General features: G+C 36.3%; 4 protein-coding genes across 6 annotated transcripts; all 4 read left to right on the forward strand.

The window, feature by feature from the left end:
- Window positions 1–9,874: 9,874 nt before the first annotated feature.
- On the forward strand, window positions 9,875–11,928 carry LOC116172702 (putative nuclease HARBI1). Of its 2 annotated transcripts, none has more exons than XM_031489961.1 (4): window positions 9,875–10,520; window positions 10,571–10,698; window positions 10,785–10,982; window positions 11,034–11,928. In XM_031489961.1, the coding sequence occupies exons 1-4, from the start codon at window positions 10,462–10,464 to the stop codon at window positions 11,420–11,422; spliced, it is 774 nt and encodes a 257-aa protein (XP_031345821.1). In that variant the 5' UTR covers window positions 9,875–10,461; the 3' UTR covers window positions 11,423–11,928. The 2 variants fall into 2 exon arrangements, with proteins under 2 accessions (XP_031345821.1, XP_031345820.1); XM_031489960.1 differs by having other exon boundaries at window positions 9,875–10,292; window positions 10,412–10,698.
- A 2,180-nt stretch (window positions 11,929–14,108) lies between these two features.
- On the forward strand, window positions 14,109–14,670 carry LOC116171980. Its single transcript, XM_031489059.1, has 2 exons — window positions 14,109–14,204; window positions 14,249–14,670. Exons 1-2 carry the CDS (start codon window positions 14,115–14,117, stop codon window positions 14,585–14,587), a joined length of 429 nt encoding a protein of 142 aa, XP_031344919.1. The 5' UTR covers window positions 14,109–14,114; the 3' UTR covers window positions 14,588–14,670.
- A 2,837-nt stretch (window positions 14,671–17,507) lies between these two features.
- Window positions 17,508–18,307, forward strand: LOC116172084 (general odorant-binding protein 99b-like). 2 transcript variants are annotated; one of them, XM_031489208.1, is made up of 3 exons: window positions 17,508–17,646; window positions 17,727–17,853; window positions 17,908–18,307. In XM_031489208.1, the coding sequence occupies exons 2-3, from the start codon at window positions 17,794–17,796 to the stop codon at window positions 18,262–18,264; spliced, it is 417 nt and encodes a 138-aa protein (XP_031345068.1). In that variant the 5' UTR covers window positions 17,508–17,646; window positions 17,727–17,793; the 3' UTR covers window positions 18,265–18,307. The 2 variants fall into 2 exon arrangements, with proteins under 2 accessions (XP_031345068.1, XP_031345067.1); XM_031489207.1 differs by lacking the exon at window positions 17,508–17,646 and having other exon boundaries at window positions 17,653–17,853.
- Window positions 18,308–21,784: 3,477 nt separating this feature from the next.
- Window positions 21,785–22,376, forward strand: LOC116170192 (general odorant-binding protein 99b-like). The gene is made up of 2 exons (XM_031486420.1): window positions 21,785–21,845; window positions 21,904–22,376. The coding sequence occupies exons 1-2, from the start codon at window positions 21,789–21,791 to the stop codon at window positions 22,243–22,245; spliced, it is 399 nt and encodes a 132-aa protein (XP_031342280.1). The 5' UTR covers window positions 21,785–21,788; the 3' UTR covers window positions 22,246–22,376.
- Window positions 22,377–23,748: the final 1,372 nt, after the last annotated feature.

Here is a 23,748-nt window from a genome sequence, read left to right on the forward strand (position 1 = left end):
CCCATTTTGGAGGGGTAGCTTCCAAACATTTTATTTATTTGAAGAACATGTGTATTGTTCTACCCTCTATCACGCGATTTTTTGTGCTACCTTCAACTAAAATGTAGTACCCTTTATGTTAAACTACGCAGGGTTCTGTTTTTCAAGTTGTTGGGCATTTTGTTGTGTGTGTGGGGGGGGGGCAGCTTGATCCCCTCTCCCTTCTTTCGTGAATTGCTCTTCAAAGGCACGTTTCGCTACGCGTGGCTTCGTTGTTTTGTCTGCTAATTTCTTCTAATTGTTTTACAACCACAATTAGCGGAATATACAAATGTTTGTGTGCTGTCCTTATTTCGCGTATATCGCTGGATATATCTCAAGAGTTAAGAGTGAAGAGTTCAACTACTGTTTAAACCGAGTAAATTTGCGTTGTTTCCTTTAGCAATTTGACTCGAAAAATTGTCAACCTAATTGCTAGGCAACAGATTTTCATTACCTAAACAACCCAAATTTACTCGGTAAAATACAAACCTCTTGTGCAATTAGAAGTGAAAAATACCATAAGCGAAAACTTTAATTGCATCAACCAATGCACCAGTAACTACTAGAAAATTAACCTTGAATGTAGAGGAAAAATCCGTAAAATTACAAACATTTTCTTGACTAATTATTATTTAATTAATTAAAGCGTTACATAAGTAAGTACCCCGGCGTGGAGCTCTCTGAAAACTATCCCATATACCTCAAAACATTAAACTTGGAAGTAGACTGAAGTAGTGCTACTCTAATTCGTAACAAAGTAACGTTACGAGAAATAAATCTCTTAAACGAAGATCTCGAGCCAGAAATTAAATTAGCTAAGCGAGACAAAACATTGACTTGGAGCAATTAATGCTCGATTACAAATACAAGGTGAATTCAAAAGACTAAACAATGCAAGATTTGGTTAATTTTGGATTTCGATAATCGTTCTTTAGACATCCTCTTTACTGAAATCATTCTGTCATCTGTCAAATCATTTTCGCTTCATAGCAGACTTGCTAGTTCACCACTTGATCTCAGTATTTTACTGCCGTGATAGCAATCAGCACAGAAGTAGCAATATAAGGGCTAGGTCCTCCTTGCCGTTGATCATAGGTCGACAGGTTGCCCCGGGTTCCAGACGGCGGCAGAGTGGAGTTGAACCAGTTGGTTTTTCTTGTATTCTTCTGTTCAGCGCCCCAGAAAGGTTCAAGGACCTCCAATTGCATTTGAGGGAAATCCTGGGGCGCGCCCTCTTTATTTTTTGTGATCTACGAGTGAGTATGTTAGGAAAAAATCGAATTCGTCCCCTTAGCTCGCCACGGAGCCCCAGAAAGGGATGTCCACATAGACACCAGAACTCGCATTTTGTTGTCTTTTTGGGGGGGGGGGGGGTTATTAATCATTTACTAAGTTTTTGAAAGAAACGTGCATAATTTTTATATACGACAACCAATTGGTCTACAATTTTGCATTCGCATGCCTTTAGTGGTTTCAAGTAAAACTTTTGAAAATTGTGTAGGGAGAGGGGGGGGGGTAAACATGTCCCACCCCTTATCGTATTCTAATGAAAAGTCTCATCGAAAATCGAAATAAATTAGGTTGTACAAGTTTTCTACCAACTATATACTTCCCTTCTTTCTGGCTCCTTATCAAAAGAAGTGGTTTGGGGGAGGGGGAGTGGAAATAGATGTATCCTTCATGGTACTCCAATGACAGGTCTCAATCAAAGGAATTAATTTTTACCAACCATAGCCCTCCTCTTCGACCCTTTATACGGTTTTTCGGAGGAAAGTACTAACAAAGGCAAAATAGACATATCTATTGGCGAAGCCGAAGCAAATACCTTGACAACGAAGAGTGTCGGAGGAGGATAAAAGGCAATTGGAACCAAAGCTTTCAGTGCAAATATCTGCAGAATGGAGTTTTGGAGGATTTTGAATGTATTCCAGGCGGCCTTTAAATGTTTACGTGTAAAGAGCCTCCTTCCCATTAATCATGTGCGAAGAAAATAAGCATCGATAGCATGCTACTACAATATAACCCAACCATTTACTAAGCTATTTCGGTTTTAAAAAAATGCGCTTTATCTGTACAATCTATGCCTGTTTATTTCTGTTACCCAATTTGTGATATATAATGAAATCGATTTGTTTGCCTAGAAATTGCCATTTTTTCTGGTGAAAGAACACAAAAAAACTTAATTTCATATGCTTCTTTTACACTCACGTATGATTTCGTAGCAAAATATGAAACCCCGTCTAGGATGAAAGACACTGTTGATAATGCAACCGGAAACGTCACAAAATTGTACACAGCTTACGGAGAATCAACTCACCTGGCTACCAAGTTCATGTGAACAAATAGTTTACAAAATAGTACATTATATATCAAGGTAGAGAAGTCCAGTATTATTGCCTGAGCACCAAGATTACATCTCGAGGCGCTTGCGCCGAGGGGTGTAAGGTGCGAAGGCAATAATAGACTTCTCTACCGTGGTATATATATACTATTTTTTTCACTACTAGCACTTGAAATCCTCTAAATTAACATATTATATTGATAAGAGAGTTAACGGTTGGACAGAATTTTTGTTTATTAATTTAACATGTCAATCAAGTACGTGGAAGTACAAGTCAAACAGGCCGTATTTTGTTCTGTCATTGAGATTTTTCAAAGAGTAATTTCGTTCGAATTTTTTCAAATGTGATAATTTTAGGTATGTAATTTCTCTGGAAATTGCGAATGGTGGCAATTATTCGTTTTAGAGAACTTGTCTAAACGTTCATTGAGCGAAATTTCGGGTTGTGTTTTCTAAAAGTGACAGCGTGACAGTTCTCATTATTGACTACTAGTTAATAATAAAAAATTATTAACCACTTTGACCAATTGCCGAGAAAGCCTACTTTACAAGTGGAAAAAAGGTTAATAATCATGTCATCAGACGCTAGTAGTGAAAAAAATACATTATCAATTGGATAACAGGAGTAAAAGATCACTGTGTAGAAGGATATAGCTCCCGCAGGTGACAGCATGCAGGTCTGATTTCGCATCGAGTAGGTCATTAAAGAACAGTCCACTTTCCGCTGGTCAATCCGTTACCGCCCGCTCTGAGACCGCTTGCCCAATCGGCAATCTGACTCGACGATAGAGCCGATTTATCTAGATAGTGAAATCCTGGCCAATGCAGTGTGTTGTCGCCACTTTAGAGACTGCTAAACCCCAGTCATCTGCCATTACGGGTCGCCTCTCATGGCATAAACACGTGGGTGCTGCCTTTAAACGGGATTTTCACTTAAGGCTGTCTGTGCTTCCCCTTGTTATCTTCCCCCAGCTAGATCATTAAACTGGTGCGGATTCTCGGTACATATCCTTTATCATCTTGGTATACGCAACACAATTAACCCAAACACTTTTTGGTCCATTTTGCAATGTGTAACTTTTCGTATATCCCCTTTTCTCCACGAAGTTGTCGGATTTCAAAATGTATGATCTAACATTGTATGCAGACTGTCAAAATCACAAGGAGTACAGTACCAATCCAAACATTTATATAACTGCCTTCCCTTAGATATAAGGATTTTAGACTAGCCCATATTTAAGAGACGCATAAAAAATTTTCTTCTATGTAGCGCATTTTATTCTTTTAACGAGTTTGTGGCTAGTGGTAGATTATGTAATTAGTTTTTATTGCGATTTTACTGTTTTTAGTTTGTTTGTTATATTGTTTGTTATATACTATTATTTTTAAAGTTTGTATTTTACCGTTTCTTTTGACGAGTGTAAGTGTAATTCACACCTTCTCACAATTAAATATTATTATTATTATTATTATGATAAGGTACACGTTCTCTAGACGTTATTTCGGTCTAAACACCGAAAATAATGACGGAAAATCCTGTATATGACAATGTTTCAATTTATTAAGTGCAAGTCTAGGGGAGTATCTACGAATAAGGACAGAGTTGGTTTATTGTACTTGAATTTGATATCTCAGTGTCTATTCTTTCATTTTAGAATTGTTTGTAAGTGCGTTTTATTTTCTTTCTTTAAAACTTATGTAAATTATTTATTTACATTTGTGTATTTCATCGTAAAACATGGAATTGCGTGTTAAAATGTATGGACATCTGGTCGCTTGGGATAAGAAGTTTTGTTATCGAACGAAATTTAATGCACGTGATCTTATCGCTGTTAGAGGAGATACCGAACATGCAGATGTGTGCATCAGTTCGCTGTAAGCGGATACTCGTTCCTGCGAAGTTGGCGTTATCAAGTCTGATTGTGACTGGCGGTTGATTTCAAGATCTTGGGGTTTCTTTAAATACGAGAATCAACGTAGAAATGCGGCTGCCGATAGCTGCTAGTTTTCGCGACGGTAAAACGAGCGTGTAAATTTGTTTACGCTAACTTCTCTGCATTTGTTTAATTGACGCCGCAGTTTGTCTGTTTCGAAATAAAGTGTGCAAAAGAAGTTAAGCAATCTTAATAAAAGATTAAACTTATCGTCAAGTGAAATAGTCAAAGTTTATGGACAGTTTTTAAAACGGTTTGTTCCGTATTTAGAAACAGTTACTACAAGTGGCAATTAACAAAGCAGTTGTCTGTTTATCGAAGTTAAAAGTTTTCACCGTCCAGGCATCCACCGAATTTTATCTTATTAAGCCAGTTCGAGTTATTGAGTTCAGTTTACTAAAGTGAAGTTTTCTGAAGATGTCCGTGACTGTTTTTGTATCTTTGATAAGTACACCTGAATATCGCACACCTTTCACGGTCAAATTATTTGGATTCTTTAAAAGAAACCGTAAGTAATTTGAGATTTTTTAATATCGACCACTTGCGTGCGGGGTATTACGGTTTTAATTATCTCATGCGCTTCGGAATTAAGTTTTTGTCATTGTCAATCTATCAATGGTGTGTTTATTCGAATCCTTTATGCGACCCGGAGAGTAATATCAATTTTTTATTCGGATCAAAGGTTTATTTCAGGTGTTAATTAAAATTAATAACATTCTTTGGAATTTTTGGAAGTTGTCCGAGGCCACCGAGTCTCTCACATTGAAAAAAAATTAGTTCAATGCTAGGACTTTTCTTTTAACAGATGACGGACGTTTTGTGGGTGGCGTAGCGACCGCACACCGTTGCACACAGCAACATGTAAGTAGAATGACAAAACGGTCTTGACCATGGGTATCTGATTTGCCGTTTCCCGCATTTCACACACTGAAACGGCATGGTATTTTGCATCTTTATCGGAAGCAGAATATTGGTTAATTTACAAATCCAACAGATGTCACACAATATATACAAACTTCTCACGATCGTTATTCCTTTAATCTTAGCAAAAAGAGAAGTGCAGTGTGTTTGCTTAACTTCACACATGCAGTATTTAATTAACTGACTTGTGGTAGTTTTGGTAGCAGATGTGACACTGTTGTGAAATCAAACTTTTTTGTACTAAAAATAATTCATTGCAATTCTGCTTATGACCTTTCCATATGCACGTAATTATAAGGTGAACACGCTGCTATTTTCATAAAGATGGGGTTATCTAATGTAAAAACGAACCCCTCTTAAAGGTCAAAGGAACAGGAGTACGAAAAAAAGATCGAACACAACATTTTTCACTAAAATATGATATTGAATTTCGAGAACAATGTGTTGAGGAAAAAACACAGTTTGCTTCTTAAGATATTCAATCGGCGTACATGCGCTGACGGACTCTAAACGCGTTAACAAGCTAGCTAGTAAAAGACCCCGCGGGGAGTAATATTTTAACTAAGTATTTTCCGATGATATCAGGAAAAGAAAATAATTTCTAATAAAAAAAAGAGCGCGCGCTCACTCTTCCATTGTAGTGGCATCGGAGTGGTCAATTAGTAAAAATGTAAAGCGCGCAGACTATTAGCATTCATGGGATATGTATAGGTTTTGCATTGTTACCTCAGAAACTTCTTTTAGTGGAAAGTTGGGACAAACGCGTTGAAAAGTTTTTGAAGTTGTTAGAAGCTTTTTGTGCCGTTACTTACTGCAGGAAAGAAAAAGATCTACGGGCCGTGTGAAACTGTAAAGGGACGCAGAATTTAATGGGCGCACGTTAATGGAGGAATTACCAACCACCGTAATTTTACATAATATGTTAGATTTCAGATAACTGTAGTAACCAGCATCTGATACTGATAACCAGTAATTTAACTATGTCACGTCTTTTAAGTACATTACGTTAATTAGAAAATTATAATAATACTCTCATTATGTCTTTAAGAAACGCTATAATAACGACTTTTAGATGAACTACACTGATGTTAGCAATTATGTGTAATAGATCTGGTCAAGCTAAAGCAAATAAGCTGTAGGTACAAAATTACAACACGATGCACAACACCACCGCAAAAATGAAGCTTTATTACTTAGTATGAATATGGATGATCACAATTTAAATTATTGCCTGCTAAGGGGAGTACCTAGGTACTGCGAACCTTCTACCTCTAACAACTCACGTGTTTGTAGAAGCAAAGAAAATTAATTACAATTTGAATTGACGGCGGAAGACAACGTTAATTGCAATTATGTTTGCACTAATCAATTTGATTCAAATAAATTTGAGTAATGGATTATTCCCGCTGTAAATCGCAGATTAGTTCGATTTACGTCGGCTTATGTGTGCACTTATCATTTAATTGCTACCATTGTGTATTTTTGTAGTAACATTTATTAACATACCGTTCGCGTTGAAGAGACGGTAAGATTATACCTCGGATTATACATATGGAAAAATGCGCTTCAGTATCTAAATGTAGTCTTACCTTGGGTATGACATGAAGTCTAATAAATAAAATTCATCCTGTACGACACTGGTAAAAATTTGTCTGTCGCAATTCATTTTACCCATGGCTAGCTCTGTAATAAAATTTAAATATCCCTTACCTTACGGAATTTTGGCCTTCTTTTGTAATTCTGAAACTCCAAACTTGACGCTCTCGATTGACTACAGCCGAACTAAAGTGGATCCAATTCCATTCTCATATTTTCGTATTCAAAATTCAACTCCTATCTCGTGGCCACGTTTGGTTCTACTTCTCCATATCTAAATTTTTTATGCACAATAAACTCTCCTGGCAATTTTTTACGCAAAATGTTTGCATACATCTTCTGCCTAAACAACATTTGAATTCATGCAAAGGAGTACTATCATTTAAATGAAAGACAAATTCCCAACTAATTAAAAAATCAATTTCTTTTGTAAGGATCCACTTGTAACAATTCAATGCAATACAAATCTGTTACTTGCAGTTAATTTCCACCGACCGGTTCATTTAAGGATATTATGATTACGTTAAAAAACGTTCGCTTCGAATTCTTAAAGATAACCGATCAATACTTTATACCATTCAAAAATAATTAAAGTGACTTACAGATATCGCTAGACCCGGTGTTTTTCTTTAGGTCACAAAAGGTCCAAAAAGGCTCCGTCCAAGAAAATTTGATAACTGGATCGCTTTTGCGGTGATACAGTTGAACTTTGTGGCTCGCCCTTCGTTGTAGGGAAAACTTCTGGCGAAGTGTTACAACTAAAAACGAATTAGGCCAGTAATTAACATATTTATTAATGGAAGAACATGCAACGATTTATTTCCTTCACTAGAAGCATTTTTATTGTTAACAGTATATTGTTGAATGATCCTCGTAACAACTGTAACCTTGGAATTTTAGAGACGGAATTTCTAGCGCGAAATTTCGGCGCTGCGATTTGTCGTTATCGGTGGTAACATTCATTTTCTTCGTTTGTTCGTCAGCTGTGACAGAGTGATAGTTGATGACAGCATAACGCATGGGATTTTAATTGCTGCGACCCACATGTATGAATATTTAGGGATTACATTCCCCTTCACTCCACTAGGAGGATATAGTTGCGTTATTCTTCTTCATTAAAGTACTATTTGCATTTAATCTGCTTGACGAATATATTCTTTAGGTTTCGGCTGATATTTAATACGATTTTCTATCGGCGATTGTTCATCTATAATTCGCCCTCTTATTTAAAGAGGTATGTACAGGGTGAGTCAACGATTGCGCGGAGTAACTTAATGCCTTGAAGATAAGATTTTTCGATAGAGTGCTTTTGTATGATGATATGGTAGAATATTCTCCACAATATTAATACATACAATATTATAAATTAAAAATATAGCTTACAGGGTGTTTTTTTTGGTAGGTCCAAAGTTGCAAACATAATAGTGAGGTGGACATGCAAAAAAAAGTCAATTTTTATCTATCTCGTCCAAAACGAAAATCATATCGATTAATTTATTTTTCAAACAATTTATTTTAAGTCCAAAAAACTAGAGAATAAGTAAAAACATTTGACTACAAAGCAAATTTAATTTAACTCCTAATGTCATCCAGTCAGTGATATTAGTTTCATTTTTTTTTTCATATTCACCTCGTTATTATGTAAATTAGAACTTATTTCAGATTGAAATATAAAAAGTAGAAAAACCAACATATTTGTTTATGTTTTTACTATCAAATTTATTCTCTAGTTTTTATAGACTTAAACGAATTATTAGAAAAATGAATTAATAAATATGATTTTAGCTTTGAACGAGGCAGATAAAAATTGCCTTTTTTTGCATGGCCACCTCACTATTATGTAAATTACATATAACTTATTTAAGATTAGAATATAAAAACCAGGAAAACCAAGATATTTCGAAAACTATCAGAGATAGGTATAGGACATTATTATCAAAAGTTGAAGGTTTTTGGAGGAGCTAAAAGATGACAGAAAAATATACAGGGTGTTCCATTTAAAAAAAGTGAGATTTTTTAATATGAAGTTTTGTAACTTTGGACCTAGAAAAAAAAACACCCTGTACGCTATTTTTTAATGTTTCATAGTAGATGTATTTATTTGACTTTTACTTAACCCAGGATAAAAGATATAAAACCTGGAATCAAAATTTAAGTAATAATTTTGACAATATACTGACGCTTGCAAATGCCCAATTTTTCTTAAAAATCGAATTATCTTTAAAACTACTAGCTTTTCGGATATTAACCATATAATAAAAAAGACGTACAATTACATGTAGAATTCAAAAATGCATTCAAATACAGGGGGTTCTATTTTAAAAAAACGTACCATTTGGGCGCCCTACTTTGTGGGCGTACCCTGTATAATTCCAAATATTTTTAAAATGTGGAGAATATTCAACCATATCATAATACAAAAGCACTCTTATCTTCAAGGCATTAAGTTACTCCGCGCAATGGTTGACTCACCCTGTATATTTTAAGGTTATCAACGAAGAGGGTTACCTTTGATTTTTTCTAGGGTTTTTAGTTTTAGTTTCTACATACGAAATTGGCGTAACCTTTATCATCTACCTGCGAGTGCCAACACTTGTGGACACATTTTTCCACACCCGATAAGATATTCACTTTCAGTTGTTAATTTGTTACTTCGGTAAGTTATGGTCGACTTTTGCACGAGATTGATATGGTAGGCCGCCACTTCCTTCTGAAGAGGTTGGTGGAAAAAGTATCGTACTTGTGAGCTTACTACAAGTAAGGAGAGACCATTCAGGCATTGTTCAGTTCATTGCATTCCGAGGTTTGCGGCTTGGGAGTTTTCTTTTGTTGCCGATTTTATGGATCCGAGCTCACTTCTCTGGATGACATCTTATTAAATCAATGTAAGCGTTGCCTTTTTATGTTTTGTTGTACTTGGCCTATACGTGCGCATTTCTGTTCCGATCAATTTCTTTGTGTTAACATCAAGTACTCAATTTAATCGATCATTCTTGATTGGATGGTTGGTAAAACTTTCGGTAATATGTTCAATTGTAAAGTCAAGTTATAATGCCCAGTTTCTCCAATGTATCTTAAGCTCTACTTGAATCTTAAGATCGCCTTAAATCTTAAGTCTATCTTAAAACGTTGCACCAACGCAAATCTGCATCTTATATTCACAAAGGCAGCCTTACATTTAAGTCGTGAAAATCTGCGACTTAAGTCGGCATTATTGTTAGTGAAGTTGAAAATGAGTGGCATTTTGTCTTTCAAACGTCACTTTTCAAAATGGAATTGATCGATGTCGATGATGTCGATGTGGTTGATATGGTAGACATAGTAGAAAATATTCGAATACCACGGCAAATTCACATTAGGAGAAATTTATTTAATATTTATTCTAATGTTGAATTTTTTCGACGATTTCGACTCGAAAAAGGGACTGCTTTATATTTATTGGAGAAAATAGAACATAGACTAGAGTACTTCCATAACAGGTAAGTACACATCATTCATAGGTTTGTTTCACGTTTGTATACTTACCTACATATAATGCTTTTTGTGACTATTGTATAGTGCGAATTCAAGGTGTACAATAATGTTTTTTGAAATTCAGGAATAATTCCATCAGTCCCATGAATCAACTTTTGCTAACGTTAAGAGCTTATGCCAGTGCAGGGCATTTTGTTGCTGTTGGAGACTTTGTGCATGCAGACAAGTCAACAGTATGTAAAATTGTTTCAAAAGTTTCAAGGCTCATAGCATCAATTGCAAGGGAATTTATATACATGCCTCGAAATGAAGTTGAAATTGCAAGTGCTCAGAATAAATTTTACGACATTGCTGGTTTCCCTAGAGTCATTGGGGCAATAGATGGATGTCATATAAAAATTCAATCACAAGGTACTTACTACACTATTTTTTTCACATTATTTTTAGTATTATACTTTACATTCGCTCATTTCTACAAATAAGAATTTAATTTAAAGGTGGAGCTGATGCTGAAATATATCGAAACAGAAAGGGATATTTCTCTGTAAATGTGCAAGCCGTTACAAGTGCTGACCTGTTATTCCAAGATATCGTCGCACGTTGGCCAGGTTCGACGCACGATACCACCATTTTTAGAAATTCACGATTAATGCATAGATTCAATAATGGAGACTTTGGAAATAGTATCTTGTTGGGTAAATAGCACTTTTTTCAATATTAATTTACAATCGCTACTTACTTTTTAGGAGATAGCGGTTATATGAATCTTTCATATCTATTTACACCTTTTCTGAATGTTCAGAACGATGGTGAAAGAAACTACAACAGAAGTCACGTTCAAAGTAGAGTCAAGGTAGAAAATCTATTTGGTGTTTGGAAAAGAAGATTTCCTATAATAGCGTATGGATGTAGAATGAAGCTAGAAAATGTACTTTGTGTTATTGTGGCTACAGCAGTTTTGCACAATTTGGCTCGTTTGAGGGGAGAACCAGAACCACCTATTGAAAATTTAATTATGGAACACGAGCTTCAGCAAGCAATTCGAGATGGAGATATTCCTTTAGCCGCCGAAGAAAATGATTTAGGCTATGATTATAGAAGACATTTAGTAGATATATATTTTTCTAGATTGTAATTTTCGTATTTTGCAAGTTTAAAGATAAATTATATTACATATTAACATACCTACTACAATAAACATTTTTTATTAAAATTGAAAATACGTACTTATACTTATTTAAATGAATTCATTCTTCGAAAAAATACTAGATTTATTTTATGGCAACATTTACTTGGAACAAGAGCACTTCCCAATTTCCTCTTCCATTAAGTAAATTTTTTTCTTGTGCTCAACTTCCATGGCATGTAACATTTTCTTGTGCTCCTTTTCTTGCAAAAGAATTTCTTTTTGAATTTGTAGTACTTCAATTTTAGCTCTTTCTGTAGGTCCCAGGTCTGCGTTAATTTTAGGTCTCCTTCGAGCAGACCAACGAGTGCCTCGTAAAAGTGTGGGCGTGGGCTCTTCGTAAGTAAGCAGAACGTTTTGATTGCACAGTTCAGTTTCATCATGTGTTTGTTCTAAAGGTGTAATCGAAGGTGTACTGGATGTACACGGTATTTCTATGTTAATTTCTTCTTGATTGGGCTTGGAAGATATCAAAATCGGCATTCCAAGAATATCCTCTGATGGATGATCTAATATAGGTTCTACAAAATATAAAAATACTTGTATCTATGTGTGCCTCACTAAAAATATAATTAATGGAAATTCGAGTGTAAATTTTACCTTTCATTACATCAGAATCAAATTCATTTCTTAGACCAAGGACTGTCTTCTTATTTATTATATCCAAAACCAATTGTTCATTTGCTTCACAATTTTTCGAAGAAAGTGCAGGAGCAACTCCTCCACCAGTTTTGTAAAGCTCCTGCCTTTCTAGTGCCGCCTTTTTTCTTGAGTCCTGCTTCATATTGCTCCACTGCTTCCGTAAAGAATTGGCGTCACGAAAGACGTTGAAACACTTTTTATTAAAATTTTGCTCAATAATTTTCCAAACGTCATCTTTTTGATGGTTTGAAACGGCGTTTGTATCTTTATTTTCGATGATATTTTTATTTGAATCAACCAAATGAATTAATAGTTTTTTTTCTTCTTGAGTGTAATTCACTCTTTTTTTATTAGAATGCATGTTGGCCGATGTCTAACAAGTTCGGTGCACGGTTCGGTGGGGCAATGACGAGTAACTCACAGAATAAGGCCTTATTCTGTGGAGTAACTATCAAGTTTGACAGTTTGCAATTATTAGGTACCTACCTTCGGTAACGCGATTCATTAGTAAAATTGGCATTCATTTGATAAAATTCTGTGTTGCCAGATCGTTTCAGACAAATTCTGATGCTTAGCTAAGATGCGAACTTAAAATTTTGGTGCAACGTAATTTAATTTTAAGGACGCCTTACAATTAAGACCGCCTTGCCTAAGGTACAGCTTATATTTTGTTGGAGAAACCGGGCATAAGTCTCTACTCAGTAGTAGTATTTACGAATTGCGATATTGTGCTTCCCGCTTGTGTGGTGGTCATGCGTTCGTTCAAAAAATTAAAACGGTGCCACATTATTTTACACAAGAACAAATTTACGGCAAAAATCCTTCCATATTACTGGTACAGTCGTATTCCACCTAGCGGAAAACTAGGGAAAAATTGGGCTACTATTTGATACCTTCCTAAACAAATTTCTTGAAACATCCTGATCTACAGCATTCATGAACATTAGCTAATTATATAGTAATTTATCTAATCCATATCATTAGGAACGACATAACAATGTGCAGGATCATGCCAGGTAGTTTCTTTTGTTTTCCCTTTCAAGTAATGAGTTGTCGCCTCAGGAGTTACAGTGCAATTTGAGTTGCCTATACTTACGTTAGCGTTTTGATTTTTTTCTGAAGATCGCGATAATTATTTTTTAAAATATATGCATTATCATAATAGGTGGAAATAATATCTTAAGTACCGCCGTAGGAAATACTGTCGGATTTCCAAATTGGTGCTGTACGTTTTTCTACTCCCATTACAACAACTGTTATTTACGAAAAACGATTTTTCTATTCATCGATCTTCCTAAAAAACTAAGACCGATATTTCAATTTTTTTAATTACCGCCCTTCTTTTCATCATTGCAAATAATATCCACTATCGAGAATTTGTTAGACTGCAACTACAAAAGCAGCATTTCATAAGAACGTTTAGCTATTTTTTCCAATATGGCGGATTGACTACAGAGGAGCCTTCCTCGTAGCCTTCCCATAGTTGTAATTACGGTCTCCATGGCTAAGTAAATTCAAAATCAAATCAAGGTCAACCTCCGTTAACGACAAAATAGTTTGAATTGCTTTGGGCATTGTGTAAATATGGGTTCCACATATCTGCACGATAACCGATTCGTATTTTGGCATTCATGTCGATCACGTAGATTTTAGAGTCGGATTCGAGTACAGTAAAACAAAGTTTCGTAAATCTGTCAAAAAATAGCATCAAAAACCAAGTGACGATTACTATACATTCACCTTCGCTTACGTAATTTCAGTTCCAGTTTATGAAATACTTACGTGCGTTCATTGTGAACAAGCACCTTATTATCATTTCCAAGGTAAATTAGTGTTCACCTGGGATGGGAATAATTTTATCAGTAGATATCTAAATAGATTAATAGCCTTCATGACGTCGTACTAATTGAATTAATAAGTCTAATTACGCACTGGGTTTAATAATTATCATCTCTTGCGTGGGGAGTAACTGTTCTTCCAAACTTATAAATGCGCTACGATGGTGGATGCAACAGTTGTACTACTGAACATGATCATTCTTGTAGCAGTCGCTCTATCATACTTCTTTGCAACACCAGAAGCGAGAACTGTACGTGTTGAGTATGTGAAGGTTTATAATAACAATTCTTGTAGGTACCACCCGATTTAGTGGAACATTGGAGGGAGATGGTGTTACCCTATCATAAACTTTGTTTAAACGAAACGCACGACAATCCCGAACCTATCATCCATATGCTGGCCGAGTTCACACTTCCTGAAGAAAAAGTAATACATTGCTATTGGAAGTGCTTTCATGAGCACATTAAATTTGTGGTCAACGGGAAAATGGATGTCGATCTAATGGTGAAGACGGTATACAAGTTAACACCAGAGTTGGCAGAAAGGTGTGTGGAACAAGCAGAACGGGAGGAAGAACCTTGTCAACGATCGTACATACTTGTACAGTGTGTAGTTATGAATGAGGTGGACTGAAGAGAATGATTCGGTCATATTTCTGACGTAATTATTAGTTACAAGATGAACTTACAAAAAAATATTGTGAATTTTCTACATAATTATTTATTTATTTACTATCCCTCTCTTGTTCTGGGCCCTCAACAGGCTTACGCCCAATTACAGAGTGACCCGCATAATGCTTTTTAGAGGTGCCTCTGCAGAAGGTCTTAAGTTGTTCTATAGTGTAACGTGCGTGCGTATAGTAGAAAGGCAGGTATAAGACTCTTTATTGAGTATGGAAAATACAAGTGATAAAATTCAACCTTCATTCTAATATCTAACCCAACACCCTTATCCTTAATTTTAAAGTAGAAAAATTATATACCTAAATTAAACTTATTTCCTAGGTCTTAAATAATATCGTTTACCTTCCGTAACCGAGCTTTCTGCAACACAGGGTGTTTGATTTATGTCAGTCAGGTTACTAGAAGACGAATGTTCAGTTTCTGGTTCAGGAAGGGCCAATGAATCACGAATCTTTAAAGGGATGATTTGATCAATATGTCTTTTAAAATTTTCTTTCGATTGTGAAGCAACTTCAAAAACTGAACTCCCTTTTTGCGTTTCTATTGTACCTTCCTGCCAGGATGGTTTTAAAGGATTAGAAAAATCTCTAAAAAGTACATTATCTCCAATTTCTACCCTCTTATCTTTACCTCCATAATTACGAATTTGCCGTTGTTGATTGCTCTGTACAATATCTGCCGTGTAAGGCCTCACTAAATCTAAACGAGTACGCAAGCGACGACCAAACATTAATTCTGCAGGTGACTTGTTTGTGGTTGAGTGTAACGAATTTCTATAATCGAAAAGAAATTTTTGTAATCCGAAATCGTAACTTTTGTTTTCGTGTAAACATTTTTTGAAATATTGCTTAACTAATTTAACAGAATTTTCTGCTTGGCCATTGCTACTTGGATGATATGGTGCAGTTAAAATATGAGTAATTCCATTACAATGAAAATAATTATGAAGTTCGACGGAATTAAATGGCGGGCCATTATCACTACAAACAAATTTAGGTAATCCAAATCTAGCAAATATGGATCTAAGTGCCTCGATGGTTTTTTCTGCAGTCGTCAAATTCATTTTTAAAACTTCGAGCCACTTAGTATGTGCATCAGTAATTACCAAATATTTACTACCTTTAAATGGACCTAAAAAATCTAGATGAATACGTTCCCACGCATTTTGAGGCCATTTCCAGATGTGTAGTTCGGTTTTTTGAGGTAGTGGACGAACAGAGTTGCATGCTGCGCAGTTTCTGCATAAATCTTCTATCTCGTCATCGATGATAGGCCACCAAACGTAAGATCTTGCCAAAGATTTGCATTTATTAACTCCGAAATGGCTACTGTGGAGTTCTTTCAATATGGAAGATTGTAATATTACTCCGGTATTTACCTTACGAATTAGGAAAACTGCCGCAATCGGGATTTCACGCTATTCTCCTTCTACCTCTTGCATAGTTTCCTTTTTCTCCTGCTTTTCTTGTAGTAGGTAACTTGACAAAATGTTTTCATTCCTCCAATTGAATTTCCCTCTCACTTGTTCTTCTCTCTCTGTTTATCACCTTTATCACCAGAACATCTCCTGACTACAATACTTCGGAAGCCTTATAAATCTGGCGGTCCCGGCAGTCGTATCACTGTTGATGCGACCTGAAAACGTCTGTACCTAGGAAGTGCCACCCATACGATATGATACCTACCATACGATTCCTTTTTTTGTTTTATTTTCCCTGTTTTGCTCTTCATATGCTTTGTTTTTGTTCTCTCACCTCTTTCTTCTTTATTTCCCTCTTTTTTCTTTCTTCATCATTTATGTCTCTCTTCTGTACTCTCTTTGCCCAGCCCCTGGCCCAGCCACTCCTTTCATTTTCTCTTCCCTCCCTTTCAGTTACTTTCTCCCAATTTTTTTCTTCTATCAATGATTCTACCATCCTCATGTATTCAATAAGCAAAACTCACTACGGTCCCAAAAACGCTAATACATTTGGACATTGAGTGGGAAGATTCTTGTAAAAAAACTCTAAAGCTATATGCAGTAAATCTAATTCTAAAATTAATCTTTCCAGTGTCTCATTAAAAAGTATATGTTTTACGATTTTTCTCCTGGAGTTGCGGCGATCCCATAGAAATTATCTAGATTCTGGATCCCCTAGGAAGTTCGTGTTCGTGAAATAAGAATGGACAATGTTCCACAAAATGTAGATAGATTTGCCTTACGTTCATCTCCTCCTACGTCCCCAGCCTTTCTGTAGTCAACTAGTCAAGGTGCGAATTGGTTGATAATAGCATTAATTCAACGTTTCTTAACTTTACGCGGTTGGTAATAAGTATTATAGTCGTATTATGTTTTATATCGGACGATACTGCTATTTTCACTTTGGGAAATTGTGCATGTAAACAAAACAAAATAAATCTCCCCCACCAGATTTTTGCTCAAAAACCTCGCTGAATCCAAATGCGAAACGGACCTATTAACTTTATCTTTACATACATTTTAATTGGTAAACACATGAGCGTGAGTCTACACCCCCAATTTACCTACTTATAGCTGACAATCCAGTAGTAGGGACCAAAAAATAATAGGCAACACAACAACCCTTATATCTCATACTCTTCTTTTATATTATTGATTTCATTTGGTTTACAGATGAGCGTAAAAGTTAAAGAATATTAATTAGGTTCATTTTAATTAAGGGTAGCCTTGACTTAATTTTATTTGCAATATGTTTGTTTACATATTAGTATTGCTAAAAAATAATTTTACTCGGTAAACAGATGGGCGAAGGTTGATCTATGTGGGATCTTAGACTATAAATAATATTGCAATGCAACAAAAACGTCTCCGATAGTGGGTTCACTGGTCGGCTGAGATCATTTAACCAGGAGTACTTTAACGGTTTTTCTACGGCCATCTCTAGCCTATAGTTCTGCCACTGTTTGATGCTTTCATGTCTACTAGCTAAGTTCGAAGGAGAATGATCCTTTGGACTATTACAAAACTGTTCAGTATACGAACCTGTATGTGTAAGTATTAAATGCTAATGAGTGTAATCCATTCCCATTGCAACATACTCAAATGTACTCGTAATAATTAACCGATTTAGTAGGAGCAAATGCGAATTGAACGTCATTGTTTTATTGGTAAGCGACCCGAACGTTCTTACAGTTACAATGCTGATTATTAGTGTTATCCTGCTGGGCTTCTTTATTCCTGCAATGAATTCTCAAGAGGTTAGTATACATTATGCCCACATCTGAAAACGCTATCATTATGTTTAAATTAAGATTTCGCAATACATTCAAGATGTTTGGAGAAACGTGACGCTACCACATCACGATGCTTGTGTTATTGAATCACAGATTGATCCTCTAATAGCCGAAACCTGGCTTCGAGATTTTCATATGCCCGACGACGACTATTTCGGTTGCTTTTTGAAGTGTCTCTACTCAAGTTTGAATTTTATGAGATCGGATGGAACATTCGATCAGCACGAGATAGTCGATGTAGCTCACTATATGGACCACGATATGGCCGAGATGTGTTTGGAGAACATCGACGTTGAAGAGAATCTCTGCAAAAAATCTTACAACTTGTGCTGGTGTGTTGTACATGCGTTAGCCGAATGGCCAGAAGAATATTAGTTTTTTGGAAGTCAACTTAGAGTAATAAATAAGTTTTTTCTCATATTGGTATTTTATTTATTATGGAGTTTAGACACTGACTAATCGCGAAGGTCTTGGAAATATGTACCTACACAAAATTTGGTACATTGAATTATTTTGTGCCTGCTTTGTAGTGCTGTGTTGTGTATATCTTCAAATTTTTCACATGGAACATTTTTGTTCTTATTTTATTACAACCTTTTTTCTTGCTGGTTCAAATTCGTGTTACTGTAAACCCAAAATTGCATGTTTATGGTAAATAAGTCTTCCCAGAGAATGTTACAGTTTGTTTATTTGCCTCCGTTAGTTCATTAATTTGAACTACATCCTAAAGTCACTTCAAAAATTAAGGATGTGGTTTAAAGGTTACCTAAAAACACTAAATACAATACATGGTTTGTTTTTTGCATTCAGTATGCAAAACAATTAAATTGTTAAATAATGACCCTTGCATTGGGAAAAGCACTTTTTAGTACTTTGTATTTTTATTTTATTTCTAAATCATTTCTATTTTCAGCGCATTTTTTAGGAATTAAAAAAATGTGCCATTGTTTGCGTTTTGTCCGTCCGTCCAGACCTACTTCTACCGTTTCGAACTACTTCTAGGGGAATGGTCCTAGAATCCTGGAATTTTTTGCAGTAGGTAGCCTATACCTTGAAGGTGTGCCAGACGGCCATCAAATTTCGCTGTCTAAAAGGGGGGCCTCCCCACAAATTATTTCCTGAGATGCTGTTTTTTAAAGTAAAGTTGTTATATCCTTCATGGTACTCTAATGAAAGGTCTCAACGAAAGGAATTAATTTCTACCAACCATAGCCCTCCTCCTCGACCTCTTATCGTGATCGGGTATATTCCCTTATACTTCAAGAACGGATTGTCGGAAGAGGGTACTCACAAAGGGCGATTGAGGCGTCTGCACCATTGGTGATGTCAAAACAAAAGCTATTTCGGTTTTAAAAAATACGCTTTATCTGCACAAGAGTTGTGTATAATGTATACTTGTTTACTGTTATTAATGATGGATATTTTTCAATCCAACTGTCATTCTTTGCTATAAAAACAAAACCCACCTTCAGTTACTGGTCACTCAAATGATTATAGAATCATCTTCATCCTCACATTGCACATTGTGTACAGTAGTGCGGCGGTTGCTTATAGAGGAGCCAAATCTCATAAATAAATAGTTGCTAAACCCGACTAGCTCTTTAGGGGTAGTAAAAAAAACTACTTTTCGTACTTCCGGGAGTAAAGTAACAACTTCACTCCATTATGACAAGTACTGAAGTGTCACTTTTTGTCCCGCCGGGATTAAATTTAGACGAAAATCCCGGAAGGATGTAATTACTAACAAGGCAATTTCAGTAGGTTGTTCCACATTTTGTATGCGGCACTACTTCATAAACGCGTCGTACTGCTGCTCATACAGTTTTTTGGATTTCGGTGGTATCAATTCTTTACCTACTTTTTATCAATATCAAATGCACCTCTGTCACCCACCACCAAAATTATGACACTAGCAATGACAGTTTCCAAATTATTTTTGTTACCATGGCATAGGGATTGTCATACCAACGCAACGTTCCTATGGTAACTTGTTAAGCAGCGATTTTTTGAAAGAACGCGTTCTCTAACTCCATACAGATTTAAGTGTTTCAGTTTCGGAAGTACGAAAAATATCGTATATACCTTGCGACTGAAGTAGTGGTCTTAATCCCTCAGGTAAATTACTTTACCTTCGGGATTAAAAGTACTACTTCAGTCCCGCGGTATATAATGTACTATTATTCCACTGCCATTTTTGTTATATCCACTTGACGCCCAAAAGTTGTCGGTTACGTTACAAATAGTTCTTTAATTATTTTTGAATCAGGCCAAAATCGTTTTTATTATTGCAACGGGTTCGCATATAAAGGGGGGTGGACCCTCCCTTCTTTGGAATAAAATTTTAACTTTCTAAGCTTGTTCGTAAAGTTTCGAATATATTGGCGTAAATCAAAAAATGAAATAGTTCCAATTTTCAATTCCCATAACAAGTCTTCCCATTTACGATTTTCACTAGTAAATTCATCCCAACTAGATCAATTGTTGTGGCCACGACCTTTGTGAATTACCCCTAACTTAATGCAAAACCTGTCAACAATATACGGCACAATTTTTTATACACAAATTACCATGAGTTTCGAGATTTACAAACTAACTAAATGAAAACTGAATTTTTCTATCAAATTCAATTCAAATGGGTCCATAAATGGTAAAAATACCTAACGGCTTCAAATTTGGTTGATATCTTTCAGAAAACATAAATAATTTGCGATGATCTTTCTTAAAGATAGGCAACGTTTAATTTTACATAAAAATAAAATAACGGTACCTCATATAAAACTGGCCTTCTGCAGGTGACGATGATAAAAAAAAATAGGCCACGACGCTGATTCGGAAAATTAAAGAAAATAAAACTGTACATTGGAACTTCCGTTCAGCGAAATTCATTGGTAAATTTTTCGGTGAAGCAAATGTTTTCTGCGCGTAGATTTTTGACCGGTTAGTCCCTGTGTTTATCCTTTTTTTTTGTTATTGTTGCATACGCGCCGAAGCAACTGGCCCCTTTGTAGTGAACAAAACACCGGCCCGTTTAATTGATTAGTCCTTGTTCCTTGAAATACGTTCGAATTAATTCATTCTTGATGTTACACACAATTCCGTGAAACCCGCGTAGTTAAACTGGATAAAGAAAGAAACTTCAATGAATAATTTTTTGAGTTTTACCCAATCAAATTTTTTATTCGGTCAGTCAACTGCATCTGGCAATGTGCCCATGCAAATGGCTGACTTTGGGGCCCAACCCCTACGATGTAGCAGTATGCGCCTTAGATCCATGTTCACTTATAGAGAAATATATGGACTGGTGCAGAACCACACTCTCCATTATCATGCTCTGAAATTATATCCACAGGCTAACATATTTTTCATGAATGGAAACTATCAGAACCGTCATGGACTCTCTTACGCGTGTTATTCTGAGCTAATCTTCAAAGTGTCAATACTTACTACAGTCCCTTGAAATTGTATGGGTCAAAGGCACACTGGTACAAAGTACTACACCAAGAAAATTAACCTCAAAATCATTTCTGAACAAACTACAAAAGTTTTCCGTGCTTCGAAGTCTGACAAAAGTAAAACTATTCGATTAAATAAAATCAAATCTGAGTATGTTGCCAATTGAACCTTTCGTAGCCCGCATTTAAAATTACATTTCTAATTTCTGGTGCTGTTAAAAACCCTTTTATGGCATCCTGTTTTCCGAAATGCAAACACATTCTCGTGGACCATTACACAAGCTGATGAATAAATAGGTTGACATTTTTACATTAAATAGAGAATTAAATTGTAATGATACTGCTCAAGCACACGATCATAAAAAATTAACGATTGAGTGTCAGAAAGCGCAAGTATAAAAGTGAAAAGCCGTGGCATCGTTTGTGATTCGAACGAACGTTGTTACAATGAGGTTCATTATTTTTCTACTGTACATTTTTATAGTGAAATCTCATTCGCAGAGGGTTTGTATTTTTTTATTAATGTGTTCTCAGCTGAAAATATTTAACATCTTTTCTTTAGATTCCAGAAGACATTCAAGTGGCTTGGAAAATCATCACGAAACCTTATCACAATGCGTGTGTGATGGAATCACACATCGATCCGTATCTAGCGGAAAACTGGGTGCGTGATTTTCACATGCCAGACACGCCAGCGTTCGGGTGCTTTATAAAGTGTCTTTATCTAAATCTGAATTTTATGAAGCCAGATGGAGCCTTCGATGTACACGAAATGGTAGATGTAGCTCATTATATGACCCATGATTTGGCGCGAATATGTTTGAAGGACATAGACGTTGAGAAGAATCACTGCAAAAGATCATATAAGTTGGGCACATGCATCGTGAATTCATTAGTCGTATAGCTAGATGGTGAACACGTAAAGTTATTACAATTACAATCTTTAATATTTGTTTATATGGCTCGGGCAAACGTCAGATAAGCCACAATTATGTCCACACATAGGTATGACTTATTTTTGGTTACTTATTAACACATACTTCGACCATTTAAACCTGGACTGTGTAACGAGTGGTTTGATTTCGCGCCAAATTTCATTAAAAATTTCGAAATTCCTTGTCATGATAGTGCAGGTCACCCTGTATATTTCATTATTTGTTCCGGTTAGAAATTTTGTGTTTGGGCATTTCGGTTTGCTCAAGACTATGGTCCGATAGATTTAATTTCGCTCAGATTTAATTTCGTCGTGGGAAGAGTGCAAAGCTGATTGACGTCATCATGAGTAATGCGAGTTTTTTGTCGTTCGTTTATCAACTTTGGCGCCGTCTAGACCGAGAATAGGAGCGGATATAGCACCGAGCCATCAAGAGATAAGGAGTTTTCCACGTCATCAGCAGAAAACCGTGAGATCAGTTTTAGTCAGCAGTTCTTTGAGGTTGACAACGAAGTTAGAGGGGGTTAAGTCTTCTTTATCTGAACCAATGGGAGAATTTCTAGCGGGAGCCATTTTTGTTTTATGGTAATTTGGGTGTGGTTTTTTCATTTCAATTCTGAAGAAGGGGAGCGTTTTAGAAGAGACTCGCGTTTAGTACGTCGAGGGGTCAACACGTACTTTGAGTGATCGCGTTTTAGAAAAGACTCGCGGTTGGTACGTCGAGCGGTCAACACGTACTTTGAGCGATCGTTTTGGCGGTGTGAACCACCGGTTTATTTCGGTTGCTCCCAGTTGCGTGCTTTTTGCACCCGTTCCGAAGTGTTATTTTCTTTTCGCGTTGATTTTTTGGCGAAGAAGACCCAGGTTCCAATCAGGTGATATTTGGGCGAACCCTTGAGCTTCACCCCAGTTTACTTTGGATGCAGTGAATCGCGTTAGGATACGTTGTGATTTCTCGAGGATATATAAATCAAAGTGCTGCCCTAGTCCTCAAGGCGCAGAATTTCGGGATCCGCCCCAGGTGGAATTTCCTACTAGTGCCGTACGGTCATTTGTCGAAGGAGCGCTGCGTTTCGGAGAGATATTTGCCCCAAGAAGAGCTGGTGAAATAATACTTTGAACCATCGCGGTTTACCGTCGGATAGTGATAATAAAAGTTTGTGTTCTGCCGTACCGCTAACTCAAAAATCTGTATTCCGCAGGCGGTCAAAGCTAATAAACTGATAAAATAAAATTAAATACCCTGTGCTGTGTAGAAACTTTGGCAACTAGCCGTCTCCCACTCGCCACGCGAAGGATTTCCGGGACTAAGTTTCCGTTCAAACACTAAACTTTGCTTTCGTTCCGAGGAAGGATAGGCACCGTGGATTTTTGTTTCCGTGTGTTAAATTCAAGCCACCCCTAGGAAGTCACAGAGACCTAAGTGTCAGGTTTCATCACATCCACCCTGTACCAGAGGAAAGAGCAGTTCAC

This window comes from Photinus pyralis, unplaced genomic scaffold, assembly GCF_008802855.1.
Source record: "Photinus pyralis isolate 1611_PpyrPB1 unplaced genomic scaffold, Ppyr1.3 Ppyr1.4_LG5, whole genome shotgun sequence".
NCBI classification, from domain to species: domain Eukaryota; kingdom Metazoa; phylum Arthropoda; class Insecta; order Coleoptera; family Lampyridae; genus Photinus; species Photinus pyralis.

Excerpts from the sequence above, each read along its gene's own strand:
- LOC116172702 (XM_031489960.1), top strand. The coding sequence starts at position 10,084 with ATGGAATTGATCGATGTCGATGATGTCGATGTGGTTGATATGGTAGAC. Across the intron at positions 10,293-10,411 it reads CTAGAGTACTTCCATAACAG|GAATAATTCCATCAGTCCCA; the intron begins GTAAGTACACAT and ends TTTGAAATTCAG. Across the intron at positions 10,699-10,784 it reads TATAAAAATTCAATCACAAG|GTGGAGCTGATGCTGAAATA; the intron begins GTACTTACTACA and ends TTTAATTTAAAG.
- LOC116171980 (XM_031489059.1), top strand. The coding sequence starts at position 14,115 with ATGGTGGATGCAACAGTTGTACTACTGAACATGATCATTCTTGTAGCA. Across the intron at positions 14,205-14,248 it reads CAACACCAGAAGCGAGAACT|GTACCACCCGATTTAGTGGA; the intron begins GTACGTGTTGAG and ends CAATTCTTGTAG.
- LOC116172084 (XM_031489208.1), top strand. The coding sequence starts at position 17,794 with ATGCTGATTATTAGTGTTATCCTGCTGGGCTTCTTTATTCCTGCAATG. Across the intron at positions 17,854-17,907 it reads CTGCAATGAATTCTCAAGAG|ATTTCGCAATACATTCAAGA; the intron begins GTTAGTATACAT and ends GTTTAAATTAAG.
- LOC116170192 (XM_031486420.1), top strand. The coding sequence starts at position 21,789 with ATGAGGTTCATTATTTTTCTACTGTACATTTTTATAGTGAAATCTCAT. Across the intron at positions 21,846-21,903 it reads TGAAATCTCATTCGCAGAGG|ATTCCAGAAGACATTCAAGT; the intron begins GTTTGTATTTTT and ends TCTTTTCTTTAG.